At 39.7% G+C, this 18,992-nt stretch overlaps 1 protein-coding gene across 5 annotated transcripts; it reads left to right on the top strand.

The window, feature by feature from the left end:
* Positions 1-189: 189 nt before the first annotated feature.
* On the top strand, positions 190-17,003 carry slf2 (SMC5-SMC6 complex localization factor 2). Of its 5 annotated transcripts, none has more exons than XM_049600420.1 (21): positions 190-340; positions 1,135-1,169; positions 3,389-3,933; positions 4,075-4,335; positions 5,054-5,099; positions 5,738-7,200; positions 7,312-7,394; positions 7,497-7,610; positions 7,714-7,881; positions 9,137-9,242; positions 9,332-9,419; positions 9,516-9,657; positions 9,773-9,860; positions 10,002-10,178; positions 11,436-11,530; positions 11,653-11,740; positions 11,872-11,994; positions 12,191-12,268; positions 12,365-12,451; positions 14,973-15,041; positions 15,196-17,003. In XM_049600420.1, exons 1-21 carry the CDS (start codon positions 306-308, stop codon positions 15,955-15,957), a joined length of 4,653 nt encoding a protein of 1,550 aa, XP_049456377.1. In that variant the 5' UTR covers positions 190-305; the 3' UTR covers positions 15,958-17,003. The 5 variants fall into 5 exon arrangements, with proteins under 5 accessions (XP_049456377.1, XP_049456379.1, XP_049456380.1 ...); XM_049600421.1 differs by having other exon boundaries at positions 228-340; positions 1,135-3,298; XM_049600424.1 differs by having other exon boundaries at positions 238-340; positions 3,501-3,933; positions 15,196-17,002.
* Positions 17,004-18,992: the final 1,989 nt, after the last annotated feature.

Genomic DNA, 18,992 nt, shown 5'->3' with positions numbered 1-18,992 from the left:
ATAGAAGTGAACAATAACCACTACATAAAATGATCCATAAAGGAAAAAAGCCATGAAAAATACTTATCAATCAAAAGTTGAAAAAATAAAATAAAAATTCCTCTGAAAGAAGATGAACTTCAGTCGATTTTGGTGGACTATACCTTTATGTTGGACTCCAAGCTCCACAATGCATTTCGCATAGTGAAGCGATTCGGCTTCAGCGGCTGCAGGCGGGAGTGAAGCAGACGATGAGATGTTTGTAGCATTGGAGCTCTGGGTTTTGTCAATGTCTGTGCATATTGTCAGCCGGTCTCGTCCTCAAAATGAGAAAAGCAACAGAAAACCAAGGAAACACTCGGTAAGAAAACCTGCGGACTTTATTTGCACTCCATAGCTAAGTTGACAGCGCGTTAGCAAGCTAGCTAAACAGAACACTTCCTGAAATAGGAACTTGCTAATATTCAGTTGTATGTAGTTAGGCAGGCACTGTGAGTGAGTCCGTTATGTCTGCTCGACTACGTACTTACTGTAAAGAGGGCTGTTCGTGTTTGTCACAATATAAAGACTTAACGGTAACCAACACACTGCCGCCATGTTCACACCTTCATGTCAGTTATCTAGCTAGCGTTAGCTACCTACTTCATTTAGTTGTTAACATAAACACTAACTTTACTAACATTTATCTTTGTGTTAACGTTACTTTGATAACGTGTGTTTGTGTTTGGGGTTTTGAAGGGGTACTGTGGATAAATAATATAATGTCAAAGCGACACAGCCGCAGGATAAAGTTATGATATTTTCTCGTGTTGTTGTCACTAGCGTAATGTGATTGGCGAGCTGACTAGCAGGTGTCTTGTTGGTAATGGCCAAGGGAAGAAAGAAGCACGGGACGTTACGTCACTTGTAGCGCGTGCACAGTAGGTAGTACTGTACGTGCAGTTAATCAACGGTGAAACCAACCGTCAAACCGTTAATTATATCTAATAATATTTAGGAGTGCTAACTTCAGCCAGCTCTCTCGATAATGTTTCCCACTAACTGGACTTCTGTATCATTTTACTTGAAAACTACGCTGCTAAACTGCTTGACTGTCGGCTTGGTGACTTTGATAATCCAAACATGATCAGTTCCTCCTCTCTGGCTTTCTTGCAGAAAACATACTGAAAATTTATCCCCGAGGAATAAAGGTGGGTCGGAGTGTCGCATCCTGCACCGTCAGGTGCTGCTGTCTGCTGAAAATAACAGAGTATTAATTAGATTTACACCGTGATGCTGGTCATAACACAACTGTTTATTATGGTGAACTTTAAGTTCCTGTAGAGCAGCCTGGTCAACCTTAGTAGGCATTCAGAGTTGTTTTTACTGGGTATACCTACCCAAAACTAATAAATAAAATGCAGTTCATTCAACAACCCAGCTATAAATAAAAATAGAAATAATAAATGGATGTTTTAAAGAGGTTTCAGTTGATTCAGTTTTGTAGTAGTTTTGGAGCAGTGCGTTTGTTTCCCTTTGAAGGTGGTTCCTGTATTTTGTCCACCCCACCTTTGTGAATGAGAGTATTGTACTGCATATTTACATGTTGAGATGTTGCAAATGAGGGACATGCGATATGAAGATAACTGGAGCATTTACAAAACTAATGCAAACACAGTGTTCTTTGTAGGATTTATAGAAAATAAGAAAATAGAAAAAAGAAGAGACAAACAAAAAACAAAAAAGGAGACAAAACGCCCAACTTAAACGATCCCTAAAACTCCCACATTAAATTGGTGACACGAATGACATTACACTGTTATCCTCTCCAAATGTTGAATAAAATGTTGCTAGCTGGCATGAAATTAGTTCACCTGCTCATTTCTAATATATCTGATCCTCTCTGCCTCAGAAGTACTGAAAAGGTCATCAAACCACATTTTAACATTAGGGATGTTTTTACCCTTCTACAACAATAGCAAGCAACTCACTCAAGATAAGAAAATAGGTTAAAAGTCATTTTTGAGCCAGTGTGAGGTTGGTAAATGTTAAAAATAATTGTGTATGGTTCAAGCTCAATTCTTGAATCGAGAATTATTTGAAGTTTTATGACAAATGGTGCACCAGTTCTTCTGAATCTTAGGACACATTATAAAACAATTTATTAGACTGGCTTCATTAGATTGCCACTTAAAGTACAGAATGGATATAGTGGGGGAACCATTTACTGATCTTATATTTGTGCATATGCAGTCTACGTGCTATTTTCAGTTACATTAGGCAGTGTTTGACATTAATAGAGCGTTCATTCATTCAATTGTTACTTTGCAATCTGGATATATAAAGCTTTTTCCCATTTCTCTCTTATTGAGACGAGTTCACCTTTTCCCCCTGCAGAGCTGTTTAAAGGATATATACCAGGCAAAGAGTATATGGTGGGAGCTTGACAATGGATCTAAGTGTAGAGTCAGTTACAGTCTCATAAGATGGTATGAACTTCTGAACATAGTCTTTTGTCTGACGGATTCTGAGGAAGTTAAATCTAGATAATTTGAATATGTCAGCCAGTTGTCTTTGTGGCCAGGGGTGAGTGGACATATTTATTCTGCACTGCTAAAACACACTCCTGTCAGTGTATATGCAGTTATAGCTATGTGGTGGTGTAATTAATATTTGGTGTGCTGTATGGTGTTTTCATGGAAGTACATATAACGAGAGCCATGCAGTGCACACAATGTTGACTCAACAGTCTATCCATTCAGTTTTTAAAATACATTAAAAGCCCCTATGAAGAGGACAGCTATCAATGTGATGTGATATGTTGTGATTGTAATTGTTATAATCATGTAATTGTCATAGTCTTTGTTACTAATCTTGTACTAATTTTTTTTAGGGTTTTGGTGGCAGTGAGTAGCCTGACATCACCTGACCGTATCACAAATGTGAATCTGCATCTGCCCCGAGCAAATAAAACATGAGTCATTTGTCTTTTTTCCCAGGCAAGGCAGTGAGGGCTTACCCTCCCAAACTTAGGCTTGTTTGAACAGTGTTAAACTAGCAAGTGAACAGGTCCTTAGATTTTCCTGGCGCCTTATATAACATGCTGTATTTTCGGGACCTTTTCTCCCTGACATAACAAATGTTTGAAGGTTTGGTAGTTGGCAAAATCTTGTTGTTGCTTTTTTAATTTATTGAAAAAATTGTCACACTTGCAGCAGCTTAATTTAACAACAGTGTACAACAAAAGCAAAATCAATTGAACGGCACTTGATTTATATGGAACAGTTTCAGCCACAGCTATAAGCATCATGGGCCCTTGCTGGCTGACAAATGACAACAGGTAGACCTGTTTAAACTTGAGCATTCAGTGGCACCCCATATTTTAGGGTATGTTAGGCCATGATCCACATGTGTGTCTTCTCTGTTTTAGTGAAGGACCTCGTAATCCAGCAGCACTTCAGATCCCATTTCACACCTTTTCTCCAGGAGACTCCAGTGAAGCCCTCTCAGGTCCCTAACTGGCTCTCTCACCCATCTTCTAGGAGAATGTTGCCATTTCAAAGCCCTGAGCCATGCTACAGGGACAGACTGGGTCCACCATGGCACCCCCCTTATCCTCCGGGACCAGTCCATTCATCAGGGTTTGTTCCAAGCAGCCCAACTAACATTGGTGCCTCCGTGAATAGGTTCCAAACCATGCCAAGAGGCAGACTGGGTCCTCAGCCCCACCAACAGCGTCAACCCCCAGGGTCTTTCTGCCCATCTGGGTATGCTCCAGTCACACCAACTAGTAGTAGTACTACAGCTAATAGGCCACCGGGCGTCTTTTACCCTGCACCCCCTCAATTCATGAAGGATTTAAGCAACCACTCCCCATCTTCCCACATCAGGAGAGATCAAGGGACTGAATCCAAGGACAACTGGTCTTACTCAGGAAGCAAAAATGTAACTGCACAAAGACAAGAATCAAACAAGGTATTGTTTTCTTTTTTTCAATATAGCCATCAGTGAAACCAGGGCTTGTTTAAAAAACTGTCTTGTTTATAACCTGTACTACAGTATAGCAGTATGTGGTGCTAAATTGTTGTGGCTATTAATGTTTACTCTGTCTGTTAGGCTCAATCAAGCGAGGTGAGAGGGTCCATACAAACTATCCAGCTCCATCGACCCCCTATTACCTCATCATTCAACACCAGAGCAGTTCAAGGAGTTTGCACACTGGCCCCCTCAGGCTCAGAACACTGGAGTCCTGCCAGTGGTCCCTCTGACAGCCAGGTGCCCCCGCTTGTCTACCAGCCTTCTCCGAGTCCCCAGTCTTCTGTCAGCAGTAGTGGTTCCAGTTTACCCAACATGCACAGTCCTGTAGCTCCTTGCCAGGTAACATTTGTCATGCTCCATCAAACATCAAGTTCAGGTCGGGGGTTTTGATAATCTGGAAGTCGAACCTCAAATCAGGCTTGTGGCGTTGAAGAGAGCATGATGCTGGGTTCTCAGTCTTTTTAATAAGACTTTTTAAAACAAAAATTCAGGTGATATACCTTTGATAAGTTAAAGAGCATTTGCCAGGTGTTAAGTGTTAAGTTAATTCATTCATTTATTCATTAATTTATTATCCATAACCGCTTATCTTGACGAGGGTTGCGAGGGGGCTACAGCTTATCCCAGCTGACATTTGGCCAGAGGTGGGGTACACCTAAAACAGGTCACCAGACTATCACAGGGCTGTATTTAGTTTAATTTACTGATATTTATGTAAAAGTCTACTATACAGGATTGTTGGTGTCAGTTTGGAGGATTGCCAGAATTAAAGTCCAACATTTTGCAACTTGAGATAGCTTTATATATATATAAATACTTGAGGTGTGAACATTGGTGATTTCATCTATGTTCCCAGCAAACACCAGCAAACTTTAACTGTTGTGTTACATGTTGATGTAGGTGGTGCTACTAAAATTGTCCACAGCTAGTACCAGTGCTACCAGTGGAAAAAGTTAGTTTGGAGTTCTGCATAGCAACGCTAATGTTGCTGTGTTTTTTTTACTAAAAGAAGCCTGCTTCTTAAATAGTCACATTGTTCTGTTCTTTTCTTTTGTAGGACCAACAACATAAACGAACACCTTCAAGAGAAAACTTAATTCCAGGTAATAATGTCAAAGTAAATCTGCCCATTTTTCACTTTCCACCTGTTACTCATAAAGCTGCAATCTTTAACCTTGTTTGCATGTTATCTTGCAGTAAGTGACAACAGGCTTTTGAGTTTGCAGAACAAGATTTTTCCATCTTATAGCATGACTGCACTGAAATTGTTATTGACCTGTGTGTAATGTGAATTTGATTTACCTCAGTGATAAACAGAGATGGCGTTGGGAAAGTCAACTAGTCTGGCATGTCATAAATAATTGGGTTGACATTTCCTCAGTCGCAGAGTATAATTGTCATCCTCAGCTACAGTACTATTTTTAATGTTTCACTACAGTCCACCATAACAGATTAAAAAAATAATGTAAAAAATATCAGCTTTAATCATCCAGAAACTTCCCCTCTTTATCATCGATATTCATGTTTTCTGTACTACAGTGTTCATAGGAATTACTTGGCTTTTGCACTTGTGTTTTTAACAAGTTGCTAAAAACCTGGAAACATAAACATGAGCTTGAACTGTTGGTAGTTTCGTAAGAAGCTGTTACTTTTACATGCCACAAATTGCAGTATATGTATAATTATTTGAATTTTTACATTCTTAAAAAAGGTATATTTTGATGTCTTTTTTTGTCCCCAGTCGTGGACTATAATTGCTCATCTCAGAAGAGGTGCAGGGAGTTTGAGGACTGTGACGACAGTGCCAAGAAACTGTGTCTTCCAGCTATAAACACAGGCAAAGCACAGACACCAAAGCCTACTGTTGGCAACTCACTCAACACTTCACTGATGTCTCAGCCATCATCGATGCATTCTTCAGTCTTGGAACTGTCACCCAAAACCATCGATCGCCATCTGTGCTCAGAACCAGAACCAGCACGTGGTCAGTCAGCATGCCTGGAACTGTCATCCACGTTTAAACCCACCCAGTCATCCTGTGCATCACTGACACCCAAAACTTGTGTAAAGAGACAACCATCAACAGGGGCGCAGCAAGCCTATTTAAATTTCACCCAGAATCATACTTTGTTAATAGAGTTAAGGTCACCTCCAAAACCAGATGAAGAGAGTTTGAGGAAAAGAAGCGTGGAAAACGATAAAAGGGATAGGTCAGACCCTTTGTTATCCTCCGAGGTTCCCCAGAAGGACACTGGTAGCTCACCTCATGCTCAGTTAGGCAACCACCTCTCTGGTCATACTCACCGTAATACTTCAGTCTTGCCAGTCAGGACCCTGAGCAGAGGAAATCATGTGGAGGAGAGCAGAAAGTCGGACAACAGCACTCCAAAACCAGCCTCAAAGACGAATTCAGGTTCTCTGAGTTGTCGCACAGCAGAACGGACCAAAAACCCCCGTCCAAAAAGATCTGTTGCAATCCCTAATGATATAGATGAGCTGTTCACCCCTGATCCCTTGACCTATGTATTCAGCACTGGCCATAAGACTGTAAAGCTCAGGACAGATGGGATCAAATCCCCATCCTCAGAGAAAGGATGTCCATCCAGCACTGTGACCAGCTCCAGTACTTCTGTTACTGCATCCTTGTGTCGCAAAACTGGTTCTTTTCATGCAGTGGACACCCAAGACTCATCATCAGCTCCTCTCCCACAAGTCTACATGCCAACTGTGGCATTAGAGCGGGTAAAACTTGAGAACTTAAAACCCATTTGCTCCAAAAACAGTAAACTCAAAAAGAGCCCCACCAGTTCTTCGGGCAGGCAGCTTAAGGATGAGAGTGTTAAATCTGATGAGAAACACACATCTCTCCTCCCCAACAATGTGGGAACATGCGCTTTAGAGAGTGAGACTGTGACCACAACTGCTACATCTCATCATTCTCTGTCTCCACTGCTGGAGAGGCAGGTAAGTGAAGGGCGTAGAAAGATGGTGAGTGAAGAGGATCCTATAGATGTGGAGCTGGATCTGGACTTGAGCTTTGCAGTAGATGTGGATCTAACCCAGAGCTCCCAGAGCAGTGAGGACGAACAGCTGATTTCCCTGCAGGAGATGATGGAGCGTGTTACCAAGCCTCCAGATACGCCGGAGAAGGGAGCCTTCTCAGAGCCCAGTACACCTGGACATCGCAGCAGCCAGTCAAAAACTGTAAGCTTCGCATGGCTTGTCTTTGCTGTACATAAAGTTATGAATGAGCATGAACTTGCTAAGCTAAAGGACCAATAAAACCACTAAGTGTTGTTGGTTGTGTTTCCACAGCAGCCATTGCCATCCACGACAAAGTGTGGTACCTACAAGAACAACCTCGACCAGATGCTGAAGGAAATTAACTCCACTAAAAGGTATATTATACAGAAAATGTCACTCCAACTACCTTTTTAATTTGAGCTACAAAGCTGCACATGAGAGGAGTTAACTTTTTCCACTCTCTGTTTATCCATCAGAGCCAAAGAGCTCGAGGCACAACTTCTAACTGCATGTGAAGAGGACCTGTTGAGAATAGCTGAATACGAGGAGGCTGAGGAGAACCGAGAGGAGGGTGTCTCCACCGAACAACAGTAAAGCATACAAAAACACTGGTGCATTATACCTTGTCACTGGCAACCATGCCTTTCACAGCATTTAACTGTTAACTGTATTTTTATGTTATTTGTCTTTTAGGGAATTCTTGCAGCGCTACTCTTTGATGTCCAATGCAATCAGGGAAGTGCCTCCAGGAGAAGTCGTGTTCAACCTGGAGAAATTTGGCCAGATCTTCAGCCAAGATACACTGCAGCTCAGACAATGCATGGTCAGTCCACAGGGGGCAGCACAGAAAACGCTTCTTTGGTAAGTTGTTTTATTGTGTGGACATATGGGAGGTTCAGAGCAACATGTCTTGCCATTGACGAGATTGATCATTTGCCCCAGAGCTGTTGATCATTTTGACCTACCATCCTGTCCATGTCAAGTGTAATACTCATATAAATACTGTATAACATCATTATATGATGGTCAGATCAGCACAGCACATTCATGCTTCCCAGAGGATGAATCGTTGTTGTCTTTGACAACAGCTCCTTTTGCATATCCCTAAGGCCAATATGTGAACTTATCTGCACACAAGACATCTTCTACCATCTGGTAGAAGGTTTAGAGTTCCTCACTGCAGACTGAACAGATTTAAAAACTCATTTGTTCCTGTGTCAATAAAACTGGTAAACAAGGTCAGATAAGACCAGAACTCAGATGACTTGCTTTTGTTTGTTTTGCACAGGTTAGTATTTTTACTTATTATAATTTTAGCATTTTATTAGCCCTATTAGGTGTTATTTATTCATTCTTTTATTTATTCATTTTTTAATTGAACATGTTTCTTGCACTTTTCGGCACCTTGTATGATATGGAATGTGCATATCTATTGTATGTTTGGTATTGTGTTGTATCGTATTGTATGTTCTGTGTTGTGGCTGCAGCATGGGCCAACAGCCCAGAACAAATTTCTCACTTTGTGAGACAATAAAGTTAATCTTGTATCTTGCATGATGGCTCATTACTGCTTACAAGGGGATGGACCTTTTGATTTTAATGACACCATGGCATTTCCTTAAGGCCACCCAGAGGACAAATTAAATTTTTAACCTCTGTAGTGAACATTGCAGCCTATATTGACAAATACCAAAGCTTTACATCTGAAATACATGGGGCACAAACATGGCATAACAGTTAATGTGTCCATTATTTTTCCTACACATGCCTCTGCTGCCCTTAAAAAATGTAAAAACTACTCTGAACTGTGTAAAAAAAAAAAAAAAAAAAAAAAATTAAAATCAATCATAACAGTGCATCCTGTAGCTAAATGATCCAGTTAATTCATGTAGCACCAGTTAATATTGCCATTTTCACTTGGTAAAACTCAGTATGCACACAGTGAAGCTGGCACACAACCACAAACGCTACAAAGACGGAGTCTGTGTAGCACATAATAAAATAAACCCTGAGCCACCCCGCCTACGTGACAAGTCTGTGCCCCATATATTAAGGCCGTTTTTCATCTTACTGTCTGATTTAATGAATACCTTTTCTCTCAACTTATGTTCCCCAGGTCCAGCCCTGCTCAGCTGAGACTGCATTTAAATATTGGATTGTTCCAGGAAGCTTTCGACTGTCACTCGCCCTGTCCAGCTCAGGTTACCCGTTTCCTATTCAAGGTAGGCCCCACGCACACCTGTAGCATGCCACTAATGATTTCTGTCCAAATGTCTGAGCTTTGGAAGTAATTGTTTGTTGATTCTGTCAGATGATGTCAGTCCACAATGAAAGGATAGTATCTGAAAAGATTCTTCAGGCCCTCTGTGACATCGCTTGCACAGCTGCTTATCAGATAGGTCAGTTCCCTTCACTCAAGCTTTTGGTATTTTGGTATTTCCTTCTATTGTTAAGACATGTAACCATGTTTTTTTTTCCTGTGTGTGCTTCCTCAGTGAAAAATGGAAATCAACAGTTTAAAGTGTGGGTGCCCAGTTTGGCTGATGTGGCCTTGGTCCTGATGAATATGGGAATTGCGTTTGTCACTCTCTTCCCTTTTGAGAACCTGCAGCCTCCATTCACAGAGGGAGATTTGCTGTGAGTAGTGTTCCTGTTTCATACATTTCCTTGTTTCTTATGTAAGAGCTTAGAGCGTGAGCTGAAAGTTGTTATTTTTTATTTCATGCAGTTGAATATCTGTCTGTTTATGTAGGGAGGACATCTGTATCAAAAGTGAGAGTCCCTCTAGTAACAAGGAGCAGACCATTTTCCCCGAGCACAACTGCAACAACATCCTGAAGGTGAGATGCAAATGCAAACAGATGTCTGATAGGAGCAGTTTGCTGTCATGTCTGTGAGAAAGAGAGTTTGGCAAAAAGAGCACAGCTTCACCATTCAGATCATTCACCTCTTCGTTGTTTCCTCTGTGTTCTCATCTGCAGTACCTGTCTTACTGTATGGGCCTCTGTCCAAAGGCGTACAGTGACGATGAGCTGCTGTTGTTGCTTACCGTGGTGGGAAGGGTGGGCCTGGACACACGGCTCATCCTCCAGTCCAGTGTGGAACTGTACCCTTTACAGTACAAAGTTGTCAACAACATCAAGGACTGGGACACCATGGTTAGTTCATGCATACCTCCGATTCCATGAAAATCACTGATGTGCTTTTTCCAGGCTTGGAAAAGTTTTTGAAAAATATTACATTAATCTGAATATTTACCATTACATGACGAATAAAATGTTAATCACTGTGGGCAGCTGGCATGGTTAAAGGTGCAATGTGTAATGCCTGACCACATGGGGACAGAACTAAAGTGGGACAGCTTTTCACCTCTTTGCCCTCCAAACAGCAGGGCAAAAATATGCAAAACTCTACCAAACTACTGAAAGACTGGGTCACCCTATAGTTTATATTATAGCTTGCTTGGCTCAGTTTAAGCAAGACCATATAAGCAAGAAAACAGCCACATCAAAGCCATGTATCAATGCCATTTGTAATGTTTTTTCAGTGTCATTAGTTGCACTAAAGAAATGTTTCACTGAATAGCCAACATTAGATGTTACTTACCAGTCTAAAAGAAAGGTTGTGAGTTCTGCATCAAACCTCACCTCTTTACTTGGCATTACAAGATGGCACTCTTAAATGCTTGATTCTGATTAGTCAATCAACAAAATTCTGCAGTGTTTATTTCTTGAGGTATCACCGTTGCTCTGCTGCTCCGTTGCTAGGGACGCCATAGCAACGGCCTTAGACTGAGGAGCATCAAAATCAGTTAGTCACCGGCTCACTATACATTATCCCTTACATAACTGTCTCCAACGATCAAAAGCCACACCAATGTTTACTCTTGTTTTGCTTCTTTTTATGTCACCTATTTTCTTTTCCGCCAAATGTGGTTTCCTGCAGCAAGCTGGTGGTTGGGTTGGTGATAAAGGTCACTTACCAAGAGCTAAAGCCAAGACAAGACAGGACCGGCCGGGGCTAGCTAGTTAGCATGCTCATTTCAGATATCTAATAGTAGTTGTAACAACACAAATAGATGTCTTTGACATAATATCAGAACTGTTACTTTTACATCCTGTTCATTTTATCAATGTTTCAGACTAAAATTCTGCCCATATTTTACACTTTGCACCTTTTAACATCAGATGAAAATCTTTAAAGGTGTCAAAAAGAAAGAAGTGTTTAATACATGTTTGGAACTATTGTGATTAATATTGTATGTCCTTATATGCATACATGTTTGGTTGGGATTTTTTTTAAAGCATGGAAATCAACTGACCAAAGTGTTTATGAACCCTTTTCACCTTTTCATAAAATAAATGATAATTTTTTAATATAGTTAATTATTGATTATTTATCTGAAATGTCTTCAGCTGCCCAGAATCTGTCGAGCCCTGACTGATCTGACAGATGACCACCACAACATGTGCCTGCTTGTTCAACTGCTGCCTGACAACACACGTGGAAAGTAAGTCTTTTAATCTGTTTTTCTCTGCTTGTCTCTTCTTTATCCAAACAATGAATCTTTTAATTTTGATAATTGATTTTATTGTATTTCACATTAAAAGCTGTTCACTTTTGTTTGTATAGGCAACTGCGGAGACATCTGAGTCTGTCCATGATCTCAAAACTGCTGGATGGAAATTGCACTTACAGACCTACAGAAAAGGAGTTTCAGGTAATTTGTTTCAGTGTGTAACCTAAACCTACACAGTGTGCTGTAGAGCCCAACAGATGAAATATGTGCACTTCAGTAATCTATAGTTAATAATCTATAGTTCTCCCATCCTCCTGCTCTTGTATGCTCAGCTCTCTAAACTGAGGCCATACCTGCCTCGTATGCAACCCTCCACCCTTCTCCGATGCATGCTGAGCTCCTCCAGCAGGAGTCAGAAAGAGAAAGAAGACGACATGAACACCTTAGACCAACAGGTGAGCATATGCCTGAAACCTTAAAATGTTCCAGCCTAAAACTCTGTCTCGAATTCTCCACTTCTTTGTCATGTCTAGTGATTTTTTTTTAATATGTAAGTAAAAGAATCCTGAACTGAATGTTAATGTGAATGGATCAAACATAATTTACAGATGTTTCTAATGCAACTTTCTTCCCATGTATTCTTTGTCTCAGTCTTACTATCTCTGCTACAGCCTTCTGACCTTGGCAAATGAAGCTTCCAATTTTCAGTTCTTCCCAGCTCATCAAAAGGTGCGACTTACATCATTTAATGTTTGAAGATGGTGATATCCTTCTTCCTGTGAGAGGTGTGTTAATGTTTTTTTGCCTTTTTCTTCTGATTTACAGAAGCAGCTGCTGGTTTTATGCTATGAGCTAGAAACGCATGTTAAGTGTGACATTAGAGAAAGCGAGAAATGTCTCTACCGGAGCAAGGTGAGTTTGATTTCAAAAAGATCTTTGAGTATTTGTGTGTGTATTGGTGTATATTTTGAGCCCACACGCAGAACATTTTTCTACTTTTTCCTCCAACAAATTTTTTAAAAAAAAGTGCAGCCTTGACAGAGGTTTGTCGTTTCTGAATGCTTTCAAGTTTGAACGTCATCGTTGTTATTATCCTGAAGGACATTTGGTTTGCAGCTGTGCATTATATACATAAATCACAGGAATACAGAGGCAATACACAAAAAAACTTAAGTCAAAAGCACGAAGCAGTATAGAATATAAAAAATTGAAATATTAGGAATATTAAAAATTTAGAAATATTCATCAGTAATAAAAACATGTATTAGAAATTAAGATGGCAATAGACACACTTCTATCCTGGAAGAGATTTTGGACCTGTACGCTCAGCCCTTTGTCTGCTACTCTGCTGTAACTCTCTCAGTGCCGACAATCAGAATTCCCCCATAGTACACTCACACACACACACACACACAAAGACCTGCATTTATTGACAGGCTGTTATGTTACGATGACTTTCCCACATTCACACATATAAAGTTTCTTGTCAGGCATCATGTAAGCTTACATTATGACAGGCTTATGACAAAATGACTTGGCAGCACCTGTTTCTGTATGTGTACAGTGAAAGAGGAGAAGAAGAGAGGGGTGCTGTGCTGCTGCCAGAGGAGCTGTTAACTGAGTTTACTCTGAGAAGCAAGTTGATTAAAGAGTCTAAAAAGTCTGGGGCTGTTAATAAAACATTCAGACTGCCCAGTTCTAACAACGCCACTCAGCATGGGCCGGTAGCAGTCTCACTTTCAGCTATGTTGTTGCTATGCGTAACAGTATGTCAACAAGTCGGATGATATGAAATTAAAGCAGCACTATCATGAATGATATGATATAACACACCCATGTTGTTTTTGCTAAATTTGTGTACAAGAGAAGAAAAATAGCAGACAAAATACAACCCTGTGGAGAGTCTGTTAATAAATGAGATTTGCAATTAGAAGTAACAAAGAAATAACTGGCTGGATTGTGCGACTGACTGGGGGAAAGTCAGTGAGTAAGAGCTTAGTGTTGCTCTCAGAATCCTCCAATTGTATTAAGTCTGGCATCTGAAACACCTCTAACTTTGTTAAACATGCTGAAGTGGACATACCTGATGTTCCACCTGCCTCAGTATCTCTTGTTTAACCAGTCTCTCAAAACTTTCCATTACTAACGAGTCTCATTCAAATAAAAACCCTTTGAATGCTATGTTGATGTCAGTGGCAGCACTGTCCCTGACACTAGTTTTATCACAGAAATCATAGCTGGCAAATCTAAACTAAAAGCTGCTTGAGTTATCCACTAGCTGCTCATCAGAACTAACCCCATGCAGAGAGACTATACTGCACTTACTGTGTAGACATGCCATCACATTCATGCTGTTCCATGCTAACATCCCTTCTAGTAATAGCAGAAGCAATTTTGTCCCCTCTCCAGAGAAACTTTGTAGGGCTTAGTATTTTGGTAAGAGAAAAGCACCTTCATAGGAATCCACTATCCCATTGCTGCACACCACAACATTTAGTTAATCAATGCTTTTAAGTGAGTTCTGAAAGATAGATCAGTTTGTACAATCAAAGCACCCCTGGCAGAGGTGCAGAATATCTGTACAGTCAGGAATATTAAGGGGAAGTTCCTCAGAAGGCAGGGAGGATCACACCGATACAGTAGCCAGTAGTTTGTAGTAGTCTAAAGGGACAATGCATATTAATGAACAAATACATGAGTATATGTAAATACGCCAGATTGTAGCCCATAGCTAATTTCCATCTGTTATCCCTATAGGCAGGTTGATGTAAAAAATGTAGTGAAACAGCAGCGACAAAAGACAGAGTTAAAATTCATAGCAACCCAGTAGACACAAATACAGAAGACACAAGAGGTGCACAATTTACATTCAAAAGTACATCAAGTGTAGCCCATGACAACACCAGTCAGGTTAACTAATTTGTTTGAGGACTGTTACATTAAACACTAGCCCGCTGAATTTGGTAGGGGTGGGAATCTCTCGGCACCTCCCAATTTGATTCTGATTCAAAGGGCTACAATGCAATTACAAATGATTACTGATGCATTTTGATGGCTAAAACTCAAGAAGTAGCCTCACTTAGAACACAAACACATCACGCATGTTTATATCTGTTCCGTTTCACTATCTGGTTGGTTCAGCTGTAAGGGACGTACAGCCTGATCTTACAAAATTGTTACAGGTGATCATAATGTTGAGAATTGGTCTTGATTGATCTTTCCATCTTACTGTCAACAAAAATCCACAATTAAGGAGTTGGAACAGATGAAGTTTTGACGTCAGCAAACAATTATCTTAATTTTTGATGATACCTTAATCAATCATTGCTGTCGTTGTTTCAAGATGCAGTCATGCAAGCCAATCATTAAAAGCAGGCTGCTCTCTCTTGAAGAAGTGTGTTTGACAATGTCTACCTCCTCCTTCTTCCTCCAGGTCAAGGACCTGGTGGCCAGGATCTACACCAAGTGGTCGATGCTCCTTCAGAGGACCAGGCCCCTCCATGTACAGTAGTCTTATACTTACTCTTATATAAATAATTACTTTTAACAAATTCTTCGTCTATCTAAAAGATAAAAGCAGTTAAAATAAGGAGTCCTCTAATTATGTCAAACGATTGTATAATTCTGATGTACAATTCTATATTGTCCTCCTGTAGGGTAAGCTGTATGATTATTGGCAGCCTTTGTCTGTGGATACATTGACAAGCAGCCAAGAAGAGGAGGAGGTGGTCAACAGTGATGATGAAGAGGGGCCGGTGATGGAGGAGAGTGAAGAAGAGGAACCCAATGAAACTGGAACTGAAGAGGTTGCAATGATATCTGAGGACGAGGACAAGGAAGAGCGAGACGATACAACGGATGACACGGATAAAACAGAGGATTACATAAAGCCAGATGAAACAGAGGCAGACGATACAATGGACACAGACAAGATGAGGGGTGACGTAAAGCCAGAAGAAACGGTGGGAGATGATACAGTGGACACAAACGAGACTGGGGACGATGTAAAGCCAGACGAAACAGAGGCAGACGGTACAATCGACACAAACAAGATGAGGGGCGACATAAAGCCAGAAGAAACGGAGGGAGATGATACAGTGGACACAAATGAGACTGGGGGCGACATAAAGCCAGATGAAACAGAGGCAGACAATATAATGGACACAAATGAGACTGGGGGCGACGTAAAGCCAGAAGGAATGGAGGGAGATAATGCAATGGATGACACAAAGGAAACTGAGGAAGCAACACAAACAATACTAAGGGAGTTGAACCACGAGATGCCAGAGATGGAGCCTTACGTACACGAGCAAGTGGAGGCTAGAAATGCAGAGCATACTGAGGTAGAAACTGAAAATCTGGTTGAGGCAAGAAAAACATCTCACCACAACCAGGTGGCAGCATGTGATCTACTGTAGTGTCAGTTTTATTTGTGTTCAGCTGTTGCCTTAATATGAAGCGCATTTTGCACTATTTGTCTACCCATCCTCTTTAATTAACCCCAAAGTTTCATTGTGTATACAAATACAAATTGTTTATTTATGAATAAACCATTTTAGGAGAGATCGCAGAGATCATATTTTTGGTTAGTACTGCACAACCAACAAAACGTTGTTTTATTGTATGTCTTTTTTTAAAATAACTTGATGTTAAAATCTTATGTAAATGACTTCTCGCTATACCTCTTCACTTATTCAGTTGTGTGCAATTTGTAAAATGTGGGTCACAGATGTTACATATACATTGCTGTAACTGTTGGCCCACAAAAACCTATGTTTAATTGGAGGGGTTTTTTACATCCTTGTCAACTGTGTTCATTTGTGGAAAATAATTTCTCAAGAAAATAGTTCAGTGTCACATTTGCTTTAGTAACTGAAATACTGATTTATTGTTATGTGTGATATGCTGCAAATCAGCCTCGAGTTACAACGTGACACATTTAAAATCTACTTGACTATGCAACATGTTCACTAGTAATCAGTTTAGAAACAGCATCTTATACTGAGGTTTCTCAGCCGTTATTGTTTCATTCATAAAAATGCGACAGGCCTTTTTCACAGCAGACACTGACCTGTCAAAATAGGAAAATCATATGTGCTAATAACATTAGAAATGGCTCTGTTGTATTCACGTCTCAGTAAGTTGTGACAGTGAGACTGAAACTGAAAGAGCTAAATGGAGTTCAGCCATAATTAATTTGACTGTTTAAACCCTTTGCTTTTGTCGCTGTCGCACGTCGAAAATGTTTTCTGTGAAAAAGGCCTGTTAAATTTACTTTGTAAATAATTTCCAGATACACATTAACTTGTTGATTCCGTCATAATTTCACTGTTGTGTTTGTGGGTGTTTTGTTGAATTACCCTTTGATAAAATATTTTTTTATTGATTAAAAAATACTTTTTTTTTTCTTTTTTTTTTACAGCTGTTGCCAAGTGGAGTAAAATAAACTTTGTTTACGTGTTCAAAAAATGTTGTTTTTGTAAAAATATGTTGGGTAAAAATGTAATCCACTCCTGCCGATATTAGCAAGATAAATATATTCATAATAACACAACTAATATATTTGTGATAGCATCAAATACTTGTCAAAAAAGCAATAGAATTTGTCCTGATTTATTTTAAAGTGAGTCATTATTGGGTACATTTTTATGGACACTTGTCAGTGTTCTTTTTTACTGTTTTTTAAATGGAAGCACTTTAGACAGGTATATTAAGCTGTCAACCAAAATATGTTCAGATAACTGCATTAGATTAATAGAGCTCTCTAAATAAAGTTACAGTGTTGATGCATTATTTCACAGATGTACAATACCTGCTGAAAATTGCACCCCCTGTATAACCCTAACTTGGTCTGAGAAAGGAAGGGATGCATTGCAGGTAATAGAAATATCAGCCTACCTCTGCAGGATAATAATAATACATCCACATGTAACTTTTTTCCCTACAGCTCTATAGCTGAAAGGTAGTTATCAGCACATACTTTCATTTGATTGACTTTGACACTGCATACATCCATGCTTTGTCAGTGAATTTGACATTCCTTTCCACATTTAAAGGGGAACTATGGCCATCTCAGAATTCATACATGTTATATACCTAGGGTCTAAGACAGTACAAAAAATAGAAGTTAACCTGAACAACTCGTGCAAATCCAAAAAGCTAAAGTGCTAAAACACAAATTTGTGACAGAGCAGTATATGGTTACATTTTCTGTTTCACAGGGTTCCCACAGTCATGAAAAATCTTGGAAAGCCATGGAATTTAATTCCTTTTCCAGACCCGGAAAAGACATTAAATTAGTAAAAATTTACTGAAAGTTTTGGATAAGTCATAGAATTGTATTGTGTACAATGAAATTAATTTTAACAGTAATCTTGTGAGCAGTGATCTCTCTGTGGTTAAACATCCATGTGATATAACAAAACAGCAAATGTATTTTCTGTAGGTTAATATGCATTATTGTGTGAGGTGTTGTTTACCATCACGTTTTGTTAAAATGAAACCAGAGTGCACTTGGTGCTTGGAGTGGCAATGCACTCCCATTATCCTAATGGTAACCCACATGTTAAATGAGTCCATATGTTGATTTGCACAGAGACAGTTCACAATAAATGCATTTAAACAATATTAGTTAAAAGTTCAGTGTCCGCTGCAGTCAGCATTGTGTTGGACAGCAAAGTGCATGCATTGAAAGTAGACTAATTATTATTATTTTTTTTTTTATATATATTTTTTGGGGCATTTTTGGCCTTTATTTGATAGGACAGACAAGCGTGAAGGGGGGAGAGAGAGAGGGAGTGACGTGCAGCAAAGGGCCACGGGCTGGAGTTGAACCCGGGCTGCTGCGGCAACAGCCTTGTACATGGGGCACGTGCTCCACCACTAAGCCACTGACGCCCCAAAAGTAGACTATTGATAACTTGTATTTAAAGGCTTATTGGATAGATTAATTCAAAGTATATTGATTGGCTATACTGACAGGCTTAAGAAGTGCATGCCTACATTTTTTTCAGCTTGCAAAAATGAGTTTAGAATCTAATGCACTGAGTATACACTGACAGCACAGTTGGTTCAGTTTTCCATAATGCTTGAAAGCCTGTGCCAGACTGATGTATGTGCTTATAAAGCTTTTTAAAAATGATTATTTAAAGGGCAATGTATTGCCTGTGCCTGTAGTTTGAAGTAGCTGAAGTGACCATGAACGTAACTTTTAGAGGTTGGCGAAGGATGCTGTTTAACTTTCATACAATATTTAACATTTGGTGTAAAGTTCTGGTCATGTTACATGTTATGGTCATGGAAATTTTATTATGGGTTGTTGAAAAGTCATGGAAAAGTTTTGACATATTGTCCTTCAAATGTGTGGGAACCCATGTTTACGATCTGATAACACTCCAACAGAATAAAGCTCATTTGGATATAAAAAAGAAAACCTACTAAACATACTATGGGC

Source organism: Epinephelus fuscoguttatus, linkage group LG16, assembly GCF_011397635.1.
Source record: "Epinephelus fuscoguttatus linkage group LG16, E.fuscoguttatus.final_Chr_v1".
In the NCBI taxonomy this organism is placed as follows: Eukaryota; Metazoa; Chordata; class Actinopteri; order Perciformes; family Serranidae; genus Epinephelus; species Epinephelus fuscoguttatus.
This window is presented reverse-complemented; position numbering and strand designations above follow the sequence as displayed.